At 51.1% G+C, this 21,657-nt stretch overlaps 1 protein-coding gene across 4 annotated transcripts in view; it reads right to left on the reverse strand.

Moving 5' to 3' along the window:
* Rfx4 (regulatory factor X4) overlaps positions 1-19,448 on the reverse strand; it is a 143,506-nt gene extending 124,058 nt beyond the window's left edge. For all 4 annotated transcript variants that reach the window (XM_057757695.1, XM_057757694.1, XM_057757692.1 and 1 more), the window contains exon 1: positions 19,083-19,448. In XM_057757695.1, the coding sequence (XP_057613678.1) occupies positions 19,083-19,136 (54 nt within the window). In that variant the 5' untranslated portion in view covers positions 19,137-19,448. The remainder of the gene's footprint in view (positions 1-19,082) is intronic.
* Positions 19,449-21,657: the final 2,209 nt, after the last annotated feature.

Raw genomic sequence — 21,657 nt, forward strand, 5'->3', positions numbered from 1 at the left:
AATTCTAACAGAAGTTATTCAGCCAGAACCAACATTATCTCCAGTGGACTAGGGTCTCAAGGCTTATTTATTTGTTTTCTGTAATTTATCTTCCTCAGCCTTAAAATGTAACAGCCTTATTTGCCTTGGTCAGTATCTTGTCCCCAAAAGCTAAGAACACTTAAGTAACCAGTTGGCAGGGATGGCTAATGAAAACAAAACAGACAAAAAACAGTTACTGGAATAACAGACAGGGAAACCCTCTATCAGAAGAGGTGTCAGAAGAAGAGAAATTTGGACTGAGGCGAAGACAGCAAGGGAACGAGCCCTTCAAGGAATCAGAACAAGGAAGGAGGCGGCTGACACAAAGGGATCCAGGGTGATGTAGTCGGTATAAGGTGAAAGGAAAGACGGAACTGGTCTTGGTGGCTGCAAGGGTTAGAACTAGGGAACTCGAGTTCAAGTCCCGGCCTCACCACTCACTAGCTATGTGGTGTTGGGTTCCTCAAAGCCTGCCTATTAGGGTTCCCCAAAGATGCCCTAAAATAGAAATGGCAAAGCACTTAACCCACTTGGTCTCAAGGGTCATAGGAAAATAGGGAAGGTACCATCTCCCAGGACCAGGAACACACTGCTGAGAGATATGGCCAGATAGCCAGTGGGCATGTGAACCACAGCCGTGGCCAAGTATTTACCACATGCCAGCTACCCTGTGTCACCTGCCTCATCTCTACTCCTCGGAGACACCGAGGCAGACAGCCCCCGGTCTCTGATTTGTTGGGAGGAAGCTAACCCAGGTGGGGAAACTCAGGCAGGCGTGGCTGAGCTGAGCCGGGGCTGCCTAACTTCAAGCACTCTGGCATGTGGCCTCCGTGAACAAGCAGCATGTATGTGAAGATGCCATGGCTGAGGGAACTCAGTGTCCATCTCAGCCTGGCTGCCTCACGGTCAGATCAAAAGGGTGAAGTGAGGTATTTTAGGCACAAGGGCTGTGGTCAGAGACAAGGGCACAGAGCAATCGAAGGCCAGGCGAGTTCTGGGAAGAGTGAAGAGTTTGCCAATCTAGGACCCAAAGACTTGGGAGGAAGGACATGGATAGGTGGTGGTGCCTTGGGAGCAGCTCACAAGGCCTGGCTTGCCAGGCCAGGAAGCGTGCAGGCAGCTAGGAAGCAGCCAGCCCTGTCAGCGGGAGTGTCTGCGTCTGAGGAACCGCTGACAACAGGAATGTCTTATGTAACACCCAAGAAAAGGCTGCCTGACAGAAAGTATCACCGGGTTTTTAATAGAAGGTGTTACTCAGTGCGCACTGTAGGAGCAGTCTTCCACTGTAGGAACCCACGACTGTACAAACACTACATGAAAGGGTCAGTATGGCACGCAGATGGCTGCCAAGGAGGACCTGTCTCCAGATCCCTTCCCCAGAGCCCAGGTCGTTACCAGAGGAATGGTGCTGCCATGTCCTGTGTCTCATTTTCTCCCAGCCTCTCTTTTCTCTTCCCTGGCTCCACACTGGTGGGGACACACACAGGAGAATTTGGACCCTAGGAGGCAACAGCTGTGGCCTCTCCAAAGGGCTCTTGAGGTCAGTGGTTACCACGGCGACGCCACAGGCCCTAGCCCAGGGGCCCCTGAGTTCTATCCAGGAAGGGGCTGGACCACAAAGACAGCCCCTCCCCTTATTTACCTTTATTCTTTCCAATGTTCGCCAAATATTGATGTGGTGCCTTCTGCTCCAGGCTAGGCTAAAGATCTAGAGATGATCAAAAAAACCAATCAAGTCCTGACTGGGAGGAACTACGTCCCACAGTGGAGACAGACCCAGACAGACAATGAGATGACTTCGGAGCATGAAGTGTGCTAAGTAAAAACCCTAGGATGGGAAAGGTGGGCCTGAGGTCAGTGTGAAGTAGCAGGGACACCAACCGCTGGTCAAGGAGGTGACACCGGAGGGCAGAGGCCCAAGGCAGAAGTGGGCTTGGAGAGTGGGGAGAATCCAGGAGATCACTGGGATGGGGAAGAGGGGTCATGGAAGAGCACCAGGAAGTCAGGAAGGGCTAGGGCATGCAGGGACTTGGTGGCCGAGGGTAGAACTTCACACTTATCCCAATGTTCTATGAAGTCATCTGAATACCCCCTCAGCTTTCCAAGGATGTCTTGAACCACACAGCTCCAAATGGGGAGTCTATGAAGGAATCTATATCCGTCCATGCCTCTGTTCACCTATCAGGTCTCTGTAGCGGATCATGAACCTGGTGCCAGCCGCATGCCATGGGCTCAGCACCTTCAGAGAGGGCTGGAGCATTCAGCTCAGTTCTGGAGAGTCACACGATAAAAGATGCAACTACCTTGCCACGGGGGATGAAAAATAAATCTAACCTATTTTAAGAATTGGGAATCTTCTTAGAAGAAGAGATAGCTAGGGAGTTAACAAGGCAGGCATAGAGAAAAGGGAAAGAGGTGTGAACACCGCAGAGAGGGAGGAAGGGGAGGTCCCTGGAGGAAGAGCATGAGCAAAGTCCCTGAGGCAGGCAGAAGAACACACTCAGGAAACTGACAGGTTGCAAAGCCTGAGGACCCCAGTTCAAATCCCAGGACTCACATGACAGAGAGCACCAACTCTTGAAGCTGTCCCTCTGAACACTCGTCCATTGCTGGTGGGAGTGTAAATTTGTACAGTCACTACGGAGATCAGTGTGGCTGTTCCTCAGGAAGATGGGAACTGATATACCTCAAAATCCAGCTATACCACTCGGGCATATACCCAAAGGACACTTCATCTTACAAGAAAGAACTTGTAGCTTTCCAAGGACGACTTGAACCAACTGCTCCAAGAGGGGAGCCTATGAAGCAGCAGCCATGTTCACTGCTGCTCTGTTCATAACAGCCGGAAACCAGAAACAATGTAACTCCCTCAAGTGAGGAATGGATAAAGAAAATGTGCATTTACAAAATGGAATATTACTCAGCTGTGAAAATGGCATTATAAAATTTGCAGGAAAATGGATAGAACTAGAAAAAAATCACCCTGGGAGAGGTAATTCAGACCCAGAAGCCAACTCTGGTGCATATTGGCTTCTGCGTGAATACAGCTGTGAAGTAAGTGACACCCAAACTATGACTGTAGAACCACAGAGGGAGGGCACAGAGAGATCTTGCTAGAAAAGGGAAGAACAGATAATCATGGATGGATTAGGAGCACACTGGAATGGGAGGATCAAGGGTGGAGCAGAGAGAGGTTTGAGGGAGGAAATATGGGGAAATACAGCTAAAATGAAGGAGCATTTGAAGGGTCATATTCAAACCTGATACAGTAGAAATTTCCTGAAATATATACATGGATGAAGGTGATCTAAATGAAATACCCAACGTATGGGGGAGACAATCCTAACTGCCATTTCTTGTCGCCAAATGAAGCTTCCAGTACTAGGGCTAGGTTTCATTGAGTCGTTGGCCAAAGGGGTCCATGGGAATCTCAAACCACCCAGGCTGATGCTGAGACAGCAAAGCCCCATTGCTGAAGACAACACCTACACAACTCACTGGGCGGGGAGAAGCCGAGCCGGGCCTATGTGGAGCCGTCTCCCCTACGTTCTGGTGGCTTGGGTACAGGAAGGTCCTCTGCGTGCTACCAAAGAGAAACATAACCACTGGCCAAGCCGCAGAACCTGATCTACAGTCTGTCCCGCCTGCCAGGACACTGGTATAATGGGGCACATGGCGTGTGGGAGTCACCGACATCTGACTTGGTATAAGGCCCAGGCCACAAGATGGAACCCATAGCTGACACTGCTTGGGTGACCAACACCACAGACCAGCCCAGGGACCTAGGGCCTAGAGTAAAACCCAATACTACTGGTCTTAAAAAACAAATTAGCGATCAAATGACTCCTAATGACATTCTGCTGGGCTCATATATTAGCGCCTTGCTCAGTCATTATCAGGGAAGCTTCCTCCTGCCACAGATGGGAACAAATACAGAGACCCACAGCCAGACCTTACCCAGAGAGCGAGAAACCGTGGAACACTCAGCCCTAAATGGGATGTCTCCATCAAATCCCTCTGGCCAGCGCTCAGAGAACCCATGGAAGAGGAGACATAGAGTGTAAGAGCCAGACGGGATGAGGAACTGGGAGAATGAGGCCCTTTAAATCAACTGGAGCCAAGTTCATACGCGCTCACAGAGACTGAAGCCACGTGCCCAGGGCAGGCGCGGGTCAGCACCAGGTCCTCTGTGTATATATTATGGCTTCCAGTTTAGTGTCTCCATGGGATTTCTGAGCATGTGTTTGAGTGGGTCTCTGGGTCTTGTGTCTTCTCTTGGGCTCTTTTCCTCCTGTTTGTTTGTCTGCTCCTATTTCATTATGATAGTTTTTATTTTATCTTAGTACATTTTATCATCTCTTAGAAGCCTGTTCTATGGGAGACATAAAGGGAGTGGGTCTGGAGGGGAGGGAGGAGATGGGAGGAACTGGGAGGCATAGAGGGGGAGGAAAACATACTTAGGACATATTATGTGACAAAAGAATCTATTTTCAATTAAAAAAAAAAAAGAAAAAGAAAGTTGTTCTCTGACCTCCAACTTGACATGTGTATGCATGTCATACACACACACTAAATAAAATATAATTAAAAAGTTAACAGGTGCCTTGACAGTCACTGCTCATAGTTGAGTGTTCCTTCTGCAAGTAAGTATCGAGCCTGCCCAGTCTGGCACTCTAAGATGCTGTGACCCGTGCACATCCAAGCCTGCCTCTGCAGCCAGTGCTGGCTAAGGCGCCTGGCTTTTTTGTTCAGCAGCTGGTTGGGAACCTCTCAGCATTTCTGACTGAGTGGGAGATAGGCAAAGTGCCTGTGGGCCTCTCCATCAGCGCTGCCTAAACACAACCTTAGAAGGGAGGCTTGGAGAAAGAGGAGGTCACGGAGGGGAACTGCGGCAGGGACATTAGGGTTGAGCAGCTTCACTAAGGCCAACTGAGACTTCGCAGTCCACGGAAGGAAGCCAACTGCACTAGTCCATCAGACAGGCCCAACTTTTTGACATTAAGGCAGGATATCATCAACGGTTTACTTTCAACAGTGTGCCGTTGGCACCTGTTCCTCCCAAATAAAGTTGCAAAACAAAACAAACAATAAAACCCCTCATGATGTTTTAAGTTCACGATTTTGTGCTAGGTCATTCGTAGCTACCCTTTGCCATGGGACACCCACAGGGTTGCTGCCCCAGGACAGACACGGTGAGAAAGGAAGGAAGGGCTGGGTAAAAGAAAAAAATAAATGATGCTGATTAAAATCTCACACCCGTCACTAGACCATGCAGGGAACTCCAAGTAGAACTAAGAGCATCCCACTGAGATGTAGGTGCTGGGTGTAACTCTTTACCAACACAGCCATCGGGGTACTGACTTGCCACAGTCACGTGACTAGCACGGCCTTGGGTGGGACTGAACCTGACTGGCTTCCATTTCAAGAGACTGCAATATATACAACTCTAAAGCAGGCAGAGAGACTCAGCAAGGTCATTATTTATAGGGTGCAAGAATTAACAAGGAACCCTCTTCCCTTTCCAGGATGCACCAGTAGTATTTAGTGATATTTATCCAGTTATCAACTCACAGAAGTGTACTGAGACCAGAGAGGAGGAAGGAGCTCGACTCTTTCTCCCGTGGGGGAGAAGGCCAATGTCAGAACACATTTCTAGAAACAGAGAACAGCGTGAGGGTTAAACAACCATAGACTCAGCCTGTACAAATTTTGCTGCCCTCCACTTTCCTGCTGGCCGTATCTACCCAACATCAGCGCATACAAAATTGCTTAGTGTCTGTCATTACAACGTTGATAAAACTCACAGAAAATCAGAATTATCAGATCCTTGGCAGTCTCTGAATGGCTTTTCTCTTTAAAAATGTCTAGGTTTCTTCTCCACCGCTGTTAGGTGATGCTCATTGCCCTGAAAGCCCAGTCCATAAGGCCTCAAGCAGATTTCAACTAGGCTTCAACCTCTGAGACAGGCCAGCAACAAACAGGTCCTTCTCCTTGGCGAAATACTTTCTTCCTTCTGACCTGCTCATTTATTGCAATCGGCATGGTTTTAATCTTGGAAAGAGATCCCTATCTGCCCAGAGTACCATTCCTTCCAAAAACCACTTCTCCTTTGTCCTTGTTTCTGCCCAGGCTAACCGTCCACAGATGGGCTGTGTCGCCAGGAACCTTCACTTCCTTTCCCCTGCGCACCCATCACAGTGTTCTCTTGTGACTCCACTGTTCATAGCCATCCCTGGGTCACACATCCCCATGTCCGTTCAAAGTTCATGCAGGTCAGTACCGTTTACGGAGAACCCAGCACTCCTCTTCCTGCTGTGTCATTCTGGACAACCCTGCCCAGGAGAGAGAGGACTGGGGGCTGGTGACTACCATCCCCTACCTGGCTGAAGGACGGGAGGCAAGGGAACTTCCCTAACCCCTGAAACAGGCATCCCCTCGTGGAAAACACCAATCTGCCCGTGGGAGAGTTAAATGCAGAGCGTGCTTTTCATGGGGCCAGCTCTGACCAAGTTCTAGAACAAAACGGCAGAATCACGGTAACAATTCCCTGTATTTGCTTATGCCAGCGGCTCCCCCCTTTCCCTTTTTCTCTTTCCCTCCCTCCTCCTCCCTTCCTCCTGTCTTCTCTCCTTCCTTCCTCCCTGCCTCTCTCCTCCTCCCTTCCTCCTCTCTTCTCTCCTTCCTTCCTCCCTGCATTCCTTCCTTCTGCCTTGTCTTCCTCCTTCCTCCTTGCCGCCCTTCTCTTTCTTTCTTGTGCTCTGACAATGCAGCAGTTAAGAGAACTGTGAAGCCAAACTACTGAATTTAGGTCCCACTTTCTTACTCTGTGACTGTGGATGAGCAACCTGACAACCCTGGAAACATGGTTTCTGCGCCTGAAAAACAGGCACTATACTCAAAAATCTTCTGGACTGCAAGTGAGGGAGAATTAGATACAGTGAGGCATAGAAAGTGCTTTGCCGTTGTCATCTTTAAGGCATGCCAGTCGAGATACCCCCTTTAGTTCCCTGCTGTCCTCTTCCCTGTTTGGTCCTTGAATCTCTTGGTATTCTGAAAAGAACATGGCCTTCAAAAAACTGGAAAACAATTCTAACTTCCCTTACAATTGATGGGGTAGACCCCATAGCTACAGGCAAATTACTGAATTTCCTCAGCCTTGTTTCCCTCCTATGAAAACCATCTGCTGTGAGGTTGTTATGATGTTTAGGGGATACATCGGAGCTCCCTAAGAAGTGGTTGTGCCCCCGTCGCCTGCTCCTCCCTGCGCTAACAGGAAGGTGGCGGATGAAATGGGTCAGCATCAGTGGCATGCCTGGCACATACTAGGTGCTCAAAAGAGCGGGGGGTCCATGTGTTGCTTAAGTATTCAGGACTCAACTCCATGAGATCTCAAGTCAAGCTTCCCAGAACGTGAGCAGAGGTTCCCTGTCCCCGTGGTAGTAAGGTGGATTTCTGTGTTAAGAAAATGCCTACCGGCTCTGAACGTGTGCCAGGCACCGTGCCGCTCACTGTGCGGGCACAGCACAGGTAACGGGGGCAATGTTTCAAGTCAATACCTGCAAGGACACTATCTTCCCTTCACACCCATGTGTCTGAAAACACCATGGGATGGAATGAGGAGCACGGGACTCTGTTGTGGGGCAACCAGCACCCCTGTCCCTGGTGACAGAGGTTTTTAGCTGGTATGTAGAGAGCCGGAGTTCAGTTCCCTGAACACATGGGAAGGCTGGCAGGCAGCCTGTGATTCCAGTTCTGGGCATCCAAACCCTCTTCTGCTCTCTGCAGGATCTTTCATGCAAGGGGTAAACAAACATAAACATACAGGCTCAGGCACATAGATAATAAACAAATAAATCCCTAAAAAACTGCAGTGTCCTCCACTTTGATGTCATGACACTTGGGTACTCGCTTGCTGTGTAAGTCAATGCATGTGAGTGAAGCCCTCCAAGCCTTGGTTTCACTGAGTGTCAAATGGGAATGACAGCTTGTGCCAGGCCACAGGTTTATGAGGCAGCATCACAAAAGACAAAACACAGTAGGAAGAAAAGTAGGTTCTTAAACTTGTTTGTATATGGTCCTAGGGGTGAGGGGTTGTCTCAGAAATCACCACTACCAGAAAAAGGGAGCAAGACTGTGGATCCATCATTTACAGTGTGCCAAGTCCTGTGAGAGCTCTTGTGTGGGCTCCTTCAGAAGCCCTCACACTCACTTATAAAATGGATACTTTATCAGCCCCACACATCCTCTCTGGACAAAGCCAGTTATCCTGCTCTAAGGCATGCCGTGTCAACACAGCCTGCCTGTCCTGGGAATACACACTTAACACGTAGCCTGTTTTAACGGCCATGTTTTTATATTCAAAATTTCTTTTGAATATTTTATATTCAAAATATTTCTTCTTCTTTTTCCTGTGGAGCAAAGAACTCCATGCAGACACTTGTTGTCCCTTCAGCCCAGATTACTGCTGCAGAACTGAACTCACAATATGAACGGGAAATGTTTAATCAATCAATTCCATAACCAGTAAGTTTAAATTTGTAATGTGTCCAGTTCTGCAGATATATGCAATCCTAATTACTCCAAAAGGAACATCGCTTCCTCCTGACCACGTAGATTCAGCACATAAACTATAAGGAGGCTAAGTGCATGAACACCCCACATTTAGCCCAGTGGTCCTGAAAAAGATAGCACGGAACTCAAAAAGTCACCTGTGATCACTTGTAAAATTATGAATCACATAATTTTAGCATCCAAGGAAACACGTCATCCTTCCAGAATCTAATGTAAAGCACAAGATTTGACAGACAAAGACAAATCGACAATTTTCTCAACAAGATGCATTTGTGCCTCAAAATCAGATGCTGGTCTGAAGGTGTAATTAATAGTTACTAATTATTCTCCATGTCAATGACCTTGTCTAAAGTCAGCTCAAAGACCCAGTCACTTACATGGACTCACGTTGCATTTTCCCACCTGGACGGTCTCGGGCATCAGTGCTTACAAGCTGGTAATTCTCTACTTGTACAAAGTAAATACCTGCTGCGTTCCACAGTCTCTCTTAGCATCTAAGCAAAGCTAACACAACTGTGTGGTTAGAAGACAGGACCTAATCACTAACTAACCTTCTCTGGGCTGCAGACTATTCCCAGGGCTTCCTTGTGTTTTTAAATTAAAATGAGTGCAACATAAGCCAATGTTTCTGGATTCTCTGTTCAATAACTATTGGTTGTGCATGGACAGATTCTACTTTGGGGTTTTATTAAAGATTAAATAACCACAAAAGCAGAACCCAGGTATGCAATTTAAAGAACTCATGGGCCTGGAGAAATGGCTCATCAGCTAAGAGGACTGGCCGCTCTCACAGAGGACCCAGGTTCAATTCCCAGCGCCCATGTGGTGGCTCACCACTGCCTGTAACTCCGGTTTTAGGGACCCGATACCCTCTTCTCGCCCCACAGACACCAGACAGACATGCATGTGATGCAAATACACACACACACATGCAGGCAAAATATTAATATACATATCTTTTCAAAACTCTATAAATGAAATTTAAAATGAAAAAGAATCTATTCTGATGGTCTGTACAGCACAACGAAAGCCACCTAATCCGCTAGCACAGGCTAATGCTGTCCTAGCTACCTATATTTGGGCCAAATTCAGGTGAAAGCATATAACTGCGTTTCATTCTTTTCCACTTTTTATGATCTTTCTATTTCTCTCTCACTTGTGTGTGTATGTGTCTGTCTGTCTGTCTAACTCCCTAGCCTTTAATAGCAAAAGCCATAATTTAGGTAAAAATCAAATTACCAAGGCATAAACACAGCAAATGGACACTTTTGTTCCCATATTAAATTATATTTATTTTAATAATATATATATATATATATAATTTCGCATGCCTGTGCACGCCGGGGAGATGGTTCAGATGGGAAGAGTGCTTACTGTACAGCAGAATGACCTGAGTTCAGACCCCAGCAGAAGCGGCCGCCCACATCTTGTTAGCCTATTGCTGCGTGAGGTAGAGACCAGAGGGCAGCTGCAGCTTGTAAGCTGCTAGTCTAGCTGGATCCAGCGAGAGACGTCTCGAGGAAGGAAGATGGCGAGAGAGCCGGGCACCCGAGGCCCTCCTCAGGCCTCTCTCTCATGGTATGTAGACAGACACACCCACTTGCCATCACACACATACAAACACTGCAGGGAGGGCAAGAGAATTCAATCTTTTCTTTCCTTGATGAAATGACTTTGAAAGACTAGACTTACTGCTTCCTGGAAGCCACATAAAATGATTTCGTCTTTAAGCAAGCATGGTCTGCGAGTTGGAGGAGGAAGACGAGAGGAGAACCCAGAGAGGGGAGCATCAGAGGTGCCTCATTCAAGAGCCAGAAAAGTAGGAGGAGTTTCTGGGGGCTTCAGGCAGGGTGTCCAGGGCACATCTCCTCCACCCATCCCCAGATCTCTCCCAGGACCCCAACTCAAGCCAGCAGCTGTTGCCTCCACAATGATGTGTGTTCCACATCCTTTATGCACTGAGGGACACAAAGATGGAATCACAGCAGAGGAGACCATGAAGGGCCTTTTTATGTCGTGGGACAGGTATGAAGTGAAGACAACATTTACTCCTCAGTCTAAGCCCGTTTGAAGAGAAAGCTCTCCTGGCTTTACAGTGGGGCCGGGAGAGAGACGGATGGTAGAGTTCGTGCCCAGCAGCCTCGAGGTCCTGGGTCCCATCCCTACCACTGAAAATATTCTATTTAAGAAAGAAAAATGGAACAGGCGATGTCAGGGCAGCAAGCATCCAGACTTGATGAGGCAGTCTAAACCCTCTCCAGGAACCCTGCCCTCATTTTCCAACTAGATACCAAGAACTGAGCTGAGGTGGGCCAGGGCACTGTTAATAATATCGGGGTCTAGCATTGGCTGAGCAGTTTCTTGGGGCCACATGCTAAAGTTAATAACACGCACAGCCTGCTGGGTTTTCACAGTAGTCCTAGGCATGGGCCAGCTTTGCAAACAAGAACACTGAGGCTCGGAGAAGGCATGTCACAGAGTTAGAGACCAACAGACAAGGACTGAAACTTTGGTCGATCTCCAGACTCCAGATCCCATGTTCTTCCCACTACATCTTGTTGTATGTGCCCGATGTCCCATTTTAACACGTATCTGTGGTTGACAACATACCTCCAAGGTACCATTTGTTAAGTTACCTAAGACCATACGTGTCACACCTGGCTTACCAGCGCTTGTTTCCCTGGCCGACTCTGTGGTATCTCTGCATGTGATAGATGCAACTAGGGCACTGACAGAGATGGAACCGTGCTATCCAAACTTCAGATGGTCAAAAGACAAAAGCACGTTTCTTATCCAGAGTAAAGACTTCCTTTCAATCCCTACTTTTCAACAGTAAATTAAATTTCATCTTCCAAGGTTTGAAGGGTTGTTGTAACATTTGGGGGAGAAGTGGCATCCTTTGCTTTGACTAACGGTACATGTTTCACTCTCTGTCTATTCTTCTCATCACCCCTTCCTCATAAAAGGAAGAGGAGAGTTCAGACAGCTTTGTGCCTGGCGCACAGGGACAAACAATGGGTCACTGCAGGTTGTCTGCGGTGTCCTCTGTCGCCCCTCGTTGTGCCCTTATCCCTTGGCTGAACTGCCATTGCTTAAAACAGAATGATAATAATGTACACAGAAGATATTTCAGGGCGGCAAGGAGATGGCTCAACCGATAGAGGTCGGTGCCCTGAGTTAGATCCCCAGAACATATATAAACGAAGAAGAAGACAAGGGAACTCCCACAGAATTGTTCTCTGGCCTTCACACATCCACAACAGTGCACAGACATCCCATCTCCCAAGAATAATAAAAAAATAAATTAAAAATACATTTAAAATGCGATTAATAGGGTAGGGCCTGGTGGTTCGCACCTTTAATCCCAGAACTCGGGGCAAAGGCCGGTGGATCTCTGTGTGTTTAAGGTCAACTTAGTCTACAAAGTGAGTTGTAAGCCAGTGAGGACGACACAGTGAGCTCCTGTCTCAAAATAAAACAAGATTTTATTTTACAAGATCGGGTTTCTCTTTAGCTTTGGAGCCTGTCCTGGAACTAGCTCTTGTAGACTACGCTGGTCTTGAACTCACAGAGATCTGCCTGCCTCTGCTTCCCGAGCGCTGCGATTAAAGGCGTGCGCCACCACTGCCTGACTAAAACAAGATATTTTTCAAAGATACAGTAGGCCCCTCCCCCACTGACCAGGGATACCTTCCCGGGTCCCAGTGCAAGCCTGAACCACAGACAGTACCTATATGTAACTGTCTTTACTTTCCCTTCTGCGTGCAAACCTATGTTAAAGTTTAATTACAAATGAGGCACAATGAGAGATTAGCATCAATAAAGAGAACTAATCATAGCTACACGATGAACAGAGCTATTTTAAACTTAGTTTTTCATGACAGTTTCCACTTAGCACTTTCAGAAAGCAGTGGGCCTGTGTGACAAACTCACATGGCAGAGCCACCGTGCCCCTGTCAGGCCAGCTTCTGCGGCTCAGAAAGTCAGCAGGTACCACTGTGTCGAGAGCCATTGTGCAATCAGTCTGCTGCTCCTGGTGGGCACAGCAGCCCTTTTCCTATGGGGTTCGGTGGGCGTTTCACCAATGGTGCATCTCACTGTCCTAAAGACGGGCCCTCTCGTCACTCCCACAACTGAGGATGCTTGCAGCCTAGAGAACAGGGAGTCTTGGCAATGCCGACACTTCAGGCCAGAGGCAGTCAGCTTTTATGGCAGGGCTGGCCCACAGAAGGCAGCAGCCTCTGCCATATTAGCGCCAATGGGGTTTGCCTGCCTGCTTCTTGCCTGCTAACTTTTATCAAGGTCCCGTCCTAGAGAGGCAGAGGCAGCATTTTTTGTTAAGCATTGCGTCTAACCAAGTGTCGGACACGCCACACCGGAGTGAATGCAAGATTGCCGCATATCTGAGGTCAGCGCTCAACCACTATCTCACAGCCACGGCAATTACATAAACTGCTCCATGAAGAACTCCGTTTCCTGCAAGAGCACTCTCTCTCATCCAGAGAAAACGCTCCAGGACTCTCCATGCCCCTACACTCACCTTTCTCCCACCAAGGGAGTGTCAGAGCCACCTAAAGGGGATCCACCCCGTTGATTTGTTGTAAGACTATACAGTAGGCTGACCAAAATGGTGGGCCCAGAGAGGGAGCAACCTTCCCTCACGTCTGGCTTTCCTGTTCCTGCCACCACCAGCAAGTAACCTCTCCTGTTTCATCCTACAGGGGGACGACGCAGAGTCCTGGTAAGGTTGAAGTGGCTGTTGGTGACATGCCTGTCATCCCACTTGCCCTCACCCCTGCCTCCGAATCCTAAGACGACTCCTACGTCCCTTATGGTGCCTGCCACTCCCAATGTATTGTCAGTTTCTCTTGGAACACACACTCTGAAATCCTTGTCAGTGAGGTGTGTGGCATGGATGTCCCCAGGATCTGCCACCCAACTGAGGCTGAGTGAACCCCAAAGGACTCTTTGCTTTTACTTGAGACCTCCCAATAGTCAGTCTTGGAGTTCACTCTGTCTCACGGAAACCCTCGTCAAACTAAAAGTCTCTAAGGAGAGGCAGCCAGGTGAAAGCTGCGGCAGAGATTTTGCCCACCTTTTCCGTCCTGAAGAGTTTCGGGACCCCTAGAGGGGCAGCCGAAGAGGGTCCCAAGAGACCTGTAGAACATGTAGGGTGGGCAGTCAGGGGCCTGAGGAAGTGAAGCTCTGACCTCCCAGCATTCTGCTTTGTGATGTCATAGCTTTAGAGCTCATCTTATCTTAGAACCCATGGCCTTGCAACCGCGGGGACAGAAGGGGACTGCCTCCCTCATGTGGGACTTGTGAGAACCCATTTCCCTGAAGCTACTCTACAGACAAAAGTACCTGGTAGGTGTCATGTGCTGTTTGTGTCACCAGACACATGGACGCAGGTCTGTCATTGAGCGGTACAATGTTAGCTAGAACATAGCCATTTTGTTTCTTTTTGAGACAATGATTTGTAAATATCCGTGGCTGGTTGAATATTTGGTATTTAGCCCAGGCTGGCCCCAGACTCCCAGTCATTCTCTTGACTATGTCTCCTGGAGTGCTGGAATGGCAGGGTAGACCATTCTCAAATATAGATATTTTTATATCTACTTCATATCTGTGGATGAAGCCAACAGAGTATCAAACAAATGGGAAGGGCTCCTTTGCCAGAGCAGTCACCAGGGAGTCAGAGATGCAAGAAAGGAACTAGTGTGGTTTTCCTTTGATGATGCATTTTGGAACACTGGCTTGTGTGCTCCTCTCCAACATATGTCAGGCCCTTGCTGCTGCCTTCAACAGCTAGAAGCCCCAACACTAAACACAGCTCCTATAAAATAAAATCTAGTGTCTTTTTGTAAATTCTCTCTGGAGTTGGGGAATTGGGAGGAGATAAGAATGCACCTTAGGCTGACATTAAGAAAGGAAATTGAGAATCTTTTAAAATGAGTTATTCAAGGTTCTTGACTATTGAATTCCCAAGTGACCCCCCCCCCCACCATGTGATTAGGAATATTACTGCTTTGGGGAGACTTAGTTCAGACAGTGTTAACAGAACAGTCTCACATACTGCTTCCTGGATCCCGCTGTAAAGCCAACCCTGGAAGAGGGCTAGGTCTAACTTGGAGAATCCCAGCCTGAGCTGTTTGCGTCTTTTCCAGGCAGAGACACAGCCTGGAAAGGGCTTGGTTGACTTAAAGTCGAGTTACAAGTGGCTGCTTCAGAAGGCTAACTCAAGTGCTTTGGCCGCCTGAGAACTGTCAGACAGGATACCCGCCCCGCCTCTTAGATGTCTGACTAGCCACGGAACCCACCACCTTTCCAGATTCATTTGAGAAGAGGGATGATGAGAAAATCCCTCCTGGGCGACCCACGGGTCGTGGGGAAGAAAAGCCAGAACCTTTCATGCTGGCTAGCCTGTGGCTCTTGGGGAGGCGGGCATACTGCCCAGCTGGCGGCCTCACTCAGGACCAGGAGGGAGGCTGGAAGAGGACCCGGAGAGGCGGGGTGGGAGCAAGGATGCACAAGCCGGCTGAGAAAAGGTGTAGCTGCTGGAGAGAAATTAGAGACTTTGGCCCCTCTGGGAAGCAGGACGGTCCAGCACTCACACAGCGCCGGGGAGGCCCCAAACACACTCCTCTCCCTCCTTGCTCTCGGCCCTTTGTTGTCCGCCTCTGGCTCCCGCTCATGCCCTCGGGTCCCCCGCCCCCCTGAAGTCACCCCAACTGCACTCATAATATTTTGCTTTGCGCCGGGTCTGTTTTCCACCACCAACTTCCAGCAGTCTCCATGGCGACGCGCTGGGGGTAGAGGGGGTGAGGGCTGTGGCGGAGGCTGCTGTTCAGATCCCAGGCCCGGGCTGCTGAGCAGCCCTGGCTAACTTTTCCGGGTCTCTGGGCACCACACTGGGAAAGTGCACTATCCGGGGCCCGCCTTGGATAATCGTGTAATCGCGAGCCCGCAGGCCCGTGTAGTCAAACCTGTGTACCGCGGCCGCGTGCAAGACTGCAATCACGGGTATCTGGAATCCCGGGACCACGGGACACTCTTTTGACCCTGCTGCCAAGCTCAGACGCTAGCAGGTGGTAAGAGTGGGACCACGCAAGTCCACCTCTCCAGCCACACACACACACTTACCCACGCACGTCTGGGGCGGGGGGAAGGGGGGAGCCTGGCTTAGCACAGGAGCAAGGCTCAGATCTTTCGCTGCTTCCTGCTATGAGCCAAGGACCGGCTCTCCGGGCTATACAAGGAGGCTACTTCTACTTACCCAGAGCTTCTCCTGGGGGAAAAATGCAGAAGTTTCCAGGCCTGTCTCTCTGGGGTAAAAACCTAAGGCCCCAGGATGTCTCATCTTAGGGCCCATGAAAGTGGCTAGACCTAGTACCGGGTCACCTTCCCTGCAGTGGGCCCCAGGCATTCAGATCCGATATGAGTTTTGGAGGCGCAGGGTGGATGGGTGGGTGGGTGGGTGAACTGGGTAGAGTTAGAAGCTTCTAGTTGGAGTGCCAAAAATGCACCTTTCTAACGAACCATCCCGTTTAACAAGAAATGACCCTTCTGACGCGTAGGCGACCATCCTCACTTTGCACAAGTTCTAGGTGGCTGAAAATTCTACCCATTTTCCATTTTCATTATCGAATTTCTGAGTAAGGAGCAGCTGAACAGCGCTGCTCTGTAGAGGGGCATCTGGAATCATAACCCGAAAGGTCACAAACAAGTAGTCACCTCCAGCGGCCCCTCCTAGAGAGTGAGGGCCAAACGGGCCTGAGAACCAACTTTGAGTTCTGCGCGCTGGCGCTAACTGTAAAACCTGTCCCGACGCACCCGCACGTCGATGGATCCTAAGCGCGCCGGCTGCCTTTGCAGTCCGGAGGAGCTGGGCGAAGCCGCCAGAGTCCGTCCTAGAGGGGCTTTGCTTTGTGGTGGTGAGAAACCAGAGCCGAGGACCCAGGAGGCGCGCGCCGGCTCTAGGGCCTCCCCCGACTGGGCCATTGTCTTGGCCCCACACTTGTAGTGTGTATTTGGGAAAAACTCAAGGAATATATTACCAGCTCGATGCGCGGAACAAAGGGGTGAGTTTCCGCAGGTCACGCTGAAGTGGGCCCAAAGCAGGCCACTAGAGCCCCGGCCCCAGCAAAACCGTTCCCATGCCCCAGGCACTCTGCGGGGATTTTCCTTTTAAAAGACAGAGACTGTAGCTTCGACTTGCCGGCCCCTCTAAACATGGATGCTCCGGACTTCGCTCCAGCAGATGCTATGAACTTGTTGTTTGGGCCCGTGAAGAATGAAATTTCGTGTTTCTAGCGGAGCGCAACCTTACACCAGGGGGAACAGAATCGAACTGCCTAGTGGAGCGCTGGGCTCTGCACGCCCGGGGAGGGGGAATGAACCTTTTACATAACAAGGGAAACTCAGAAGAAAGACTAATTGGATTAATTCTCTGGAAGGGAGGCGAAAGAAGGCTCCAGGATCGGACCTCGCCGCACCGCACTCGGCTTGTCGGGAGTTTTGCATGTGAAATGTCACCTGATGCGCCCGGAATGACTTCTCAATTGCTGCCATTAACCAAAACTTTTGATTTTTGAGTTCAGGAGTGTGATCTAAGGTTATCTCTTAGGTAGGAGAGGAGAGCGGAGCGGGGAGGCACTGGGATTTTATAACCCACTTGGGGTGTTTGCAGTTGGGCTGGGGGTGGCTAGTGCCCCCCCCAACCACCTAATAATCCGGGATTAAAAATAGAACCTATCCACAGTTCAATAGCACTCCGCACCAAGCAAGGACTCTAGTCCTGTGGAGGGATCAACTAAAACCCAGCTGGGGCATGCCTGATTTGGGGTATGAGGAAGGCCCTGAGATCGTGTAGGGGCCCCTTGAAACTCCTCACCCACTAATTCTGTATAAATAGATTTAATCTGGTTAAATACATTCGCTTTTAATGCTGTAATTTTTAGGTTTTCCTTGAGTTAAAAAAAATAATGAAGCAAAAGTTTGCTGTTTCCTATTGGGGACCAGTATTAGTGGGGCGTGGAGAAGACCACAGCGGGGCCTGAAGGTCTGTGCAGCGCGATGCACTCCTCAGGCAAGAACGCTTCTTGCCTCCATGTGTGCTGGCAGATTAAAGGAGGCTCAGGCTTTAACCACTCTCTGGGGGCTCACAGCCACCCTGGGGAACGTGAGGGCTTGATTGCCTCAGAGACGGAAAAGTACCCCAGGTCCCCGGTCTCCGCTACCAAGTCTGCAATGTAGGCCAGGAGAGGCCTGGAACATTCCTCCCAGAAAGGAAGAACGACTTCTGGGAAGTTGTCGAGATGGCTTGGTCCATCACGCCTCCTTTTGCGACCTGCCTAGGGGTGGGTGGAGTGGGGGCAGAGCTGTCTGCGGTGTTTATTTGCAAGTAAGTTACGTGTGTCAGGGCACAGCTGCGGCCAGCAGGCACTTGTTGCTCGGTTGCGATGCCCTCACATTCTCCCGGGTTTCAATGAAACCAGCCGCCTCTGTCCATACTGCCTCCTTCACCCCCAAGAAAGTCGAAAGCTGAGGCCCAGCAGGGATCGGAGCAGCTTGGTGGAGAGACTGGGCCTATGGGAGGGATCACACTTTTTGAGTACTTCTACATGGAAATGACATAGTAAAAGTAATCTAGATTTAGAAGTGTGGCGGGTCCCCAAAGATGCTAGACATTGAAGCTGACGGAGGGTTCGACACGGAGAGGCTGGGTATTTTCGGTGTACGAGATCCCGTGTCTTCCCTTCTTTAGTGAGCCACGGCAACCCTAGAGCCTGATGCCCCACTACACAGCCCTCTAACCGAAGGGCAGTTCACAGAACTCAATGCCAGAACTCAGGCCTCTACTAATGCCTTGTATTCGGCTTCCCCCCCACCCCCAACTAGGTTACAGCCTCCGTGTGGAGCGGCTAGTGGGTTGCCTCTTCGCGCCTGGGCTCCCATCTCTCACAGGCCAAAGCTACAAATGCCCCAGGACCACCGGGTTCGCCGCCGCCACTCCCTCCAGCTGCGCGGCTCCTGCAGCAAGAGCCTCCACCTCCCGCGCGGTGAAACGCTGTCGCCCTCCCCCGCCTTTGGAGCTTTCCGGCCCTCACCCCAGATCCTGAGCTCACCACTACCCTGCCCAAAGCCAGGGCAGCTGCGAGGCCCGGGAGGGGGAGGCTGGCTCGCAAAGTTCCTGCAAGCAGCAGCACCTCGAGCTCGCCGCGAGCCAGAGAGCATCTTTATGCAACTTTATGCACAAATAAAAGCGCGCTCCGCAGCGTGCGCGCACGCGCACACACACATTTACACGCACACACACTTCCATGCATTCACTTACACATTTAGCGCTGGACCGAAAACTTCTGCACTCTTTCTCACCTGGGACCTCACTGTCAAGTTGAGCCGCCTGAACTTTTTGAGGTCTTTCTCAAGTCCCCCCGTCCCTGCTCCTTTCCTCCCAGTATCTCCCCCCAAGTCCCACCAGGACTAACCTGTGGAATCCATGTCGGGTTCCTCCAGTAACCCACAATGCATGCTCTTCCCATGGACAGCACAGACGCCCCCCAAAAGTCCTGATATTTGGGGATCCCCTGTGCTAGAGATGCCCAGGGAGGAAGGGAGGGAACGAGGGAGGAAGGAATGGGTAACGAGAGAGAGGGAGACGATGGACGAGAGGGCAAAAGGATAAAGGGGGAAAAGAAAGAACCAGACGAAAGAAAAGAGAAGGAGGCAAAGAAGCGAGGGAAGGAAGGAAGCGAGCTGGAGCAGAGGGAGCGAGCGAGCGAGCGAGGGGACACTCAGTAATCCAGTCGGGCAAAGCCAAACCCGTCAAAATGTTTGCGGATGTTTCATGGGAAAAAACATCATTTTATAGGAGCCCCGATGGGAGCAATGTCATTGATAGGCCAGCGGGCCTGATGAATGGCCGCTCGTCAGATGGGGCCGTGGCGAGGCGCACTGTGAAGCCCATTGTGGGCCTGTTTTGAATAAGAAAAGCCGCCTCCGAAAAGGGGGGCTCAGAGCGACGCAATCCCAGCCCTCCGACTTCCCCCTTCTATTATAGCATTAGCAACGTTTTTCTTATTTAAAGTTCCAGAGGCCTTCTCCAGCCTTAGCCCGGCACTCATTATAGGTGAAATCAAAATTGGCTTAGATCTGCCCCCCTCTCCAGCTCTCCCGCGCCAGAGCCCCGCGCGGTGCAGCCATGGAGGGGGGTGCAGAAGGTGTCGGAGCCCTAGGAGTCGCCTGTGCGGCCACGAGTGGGCCCAACTCCTTTTTTCTCTCCCCTTGAGACACGTCCAATTTCCGTCCTGAGTTAGATTTTGAGCAGGGGCCCTGGAGCAATGCAGAGGGAGTGTGTCTTGAGTTTCTTCCACGTAGATCCGCGGACATGCGTGGGAGTAGAGGGTCGGGAAGGAGAAACTGAAGCCTTAGGTTCCCATCTTCAGTCTGAGAGACAAGACGGACGCTTGTCAGGGAGGGGTGAGGGGCTGGCTCGCCTCCTCCACAACTTTTGTACCCAACGGGTCTCTCCAGGTCTCCGTGCCTTGCTGTCTCGGTCTCCGCTTCTCCTTTGGCTGCCTGTCTCTTTTGTCTCTCCCTAGGACTACGTCCCCCTGGGTCTCTGGGACCCCCACCCCCTCCCCACCCCCTTGCCACTTCCCATAACCCTGTATGTCAGTCTGTCTGCGTCCGGGTCCCTCCCTCTTCCCATGTCCCCCGGTTCCCCCCTCCGCCACCCTCTCGGTCCCCCAGAGCCCGCAGCGGAGTTGGTGAGAAGCCCCCCGGCGTCCGACTTGGGGACGCCGCTTTCCCAGGGACCCCTCCCCGGTGCAGATGAAAGTGCAGGAGGAGGGGGCCGGGGCTGGCAGACCGCAAATTGGGGGGGGGGGCTCCCGCCGCCCCGGGAAAGTGGCCGCTCGCGGGCCGGCCGCGCTGTGATTAGAATATGAATGGGCTCGGCGGGCGGAAGAGAAAGGCGGATTACCCCGCTGCTTTGACCATGGACAGAGGCAGCGCAGGCGGCTCAGGGGCGGATCGCCCGGGTCCCTCCCGCCGCTCCGGGTGCGCTTCTTGCCCGCGACCCCGGGCCTGCCCACCGCGGGCCTCCGGGAAGCCCCCGAGCCGCGCCGAGTGGGACAATGGTGGGAGGGGGCAAGGGACCAGCACGTGCCGCGTTAAGGTCACGGGGCGCGGGGAAGGGGCAGTGCCGAGTGCCGGGCTGAAGGCTGCGCTGGGTTCGAATCCCAGCTCTGAAAAGTCCATCGTTTTTTCTGGGCCTCAGTTTCCTCGTCTGTGAAATGGGATAACGAAGCTCCTTCCCGTTGCTCTCCCCAGGCCCCGACTAACCTGCGTGGGTAATTGCTCCTTCCTGCTCTGGCCTCTACTGAGTTCTAACCTGAGTCGTGTCCAGGGAATTTGGTCACAACCTCACACGCCGCCCTGTCGTGCCCAGAAGTCCTCCACCCACACCCGGTGACACCGGCACACCATTTCCCGCTGTGGTGGGGAGTGAAAAGTTTTGGCAGCCGAAGGGGTTGAATAAGATCCCCTCTTACCCTCGTGGGTTCGAAGTTAGAGATCAAATAGCCGGGTCTGTCTCTCGAAGCCTCACTGGCCCTAGGACTAAATGCTAGGGTGTGCATTGCGGGGTGCACTGGGTGATCCTGAGGACCCTGTCTCCAGGGAGGGGAGCTGCCCCACCGGGAGGCTTAGGGTCCTCTGGGGAGCCCTCTACCACCGACACTGGGGCAGAGGTGATCTGTAGGCTGGTGAGACTGTTACACAGCTGTTGCTAGCTACATTATACTCACCATCCAACGGAAGGGGTGGGCTGGGCTGGGCTGCCCCCACAAGGCAAGGGGTACAGAAAAGGGCTGCGAGGTCCGGGCAGGCCTGGCCCGTGCTGGACAGGAACAACTCAGGGTGGCAACAGGGCCCTTCTCATCACTGGCCTGTTCCGCTTGGCCTGAGAGGGGAAGAGATTCTCAGAGCTTGTACTGGAGTGAGGAGGGAGACAGCCTGGCACCTATTAGGTATGTAGCAGGCCTGTTCCATGGAGGAGTG

Source organism: Chionomys nivalis, chromosome 25 (genome assembly GCF_950005125.1).
Source record: "Chionomys nivalis chromosome 25, mChiNiv1.1, whole genome shotgun sequence".
In the NCBI taxonomy this organism is placed as follows: Eukaryota; Metazoa; Chordata; class Mammalia; order Rodentia; family Cricetidae; genus Chionomys; species Chionomys nivalis.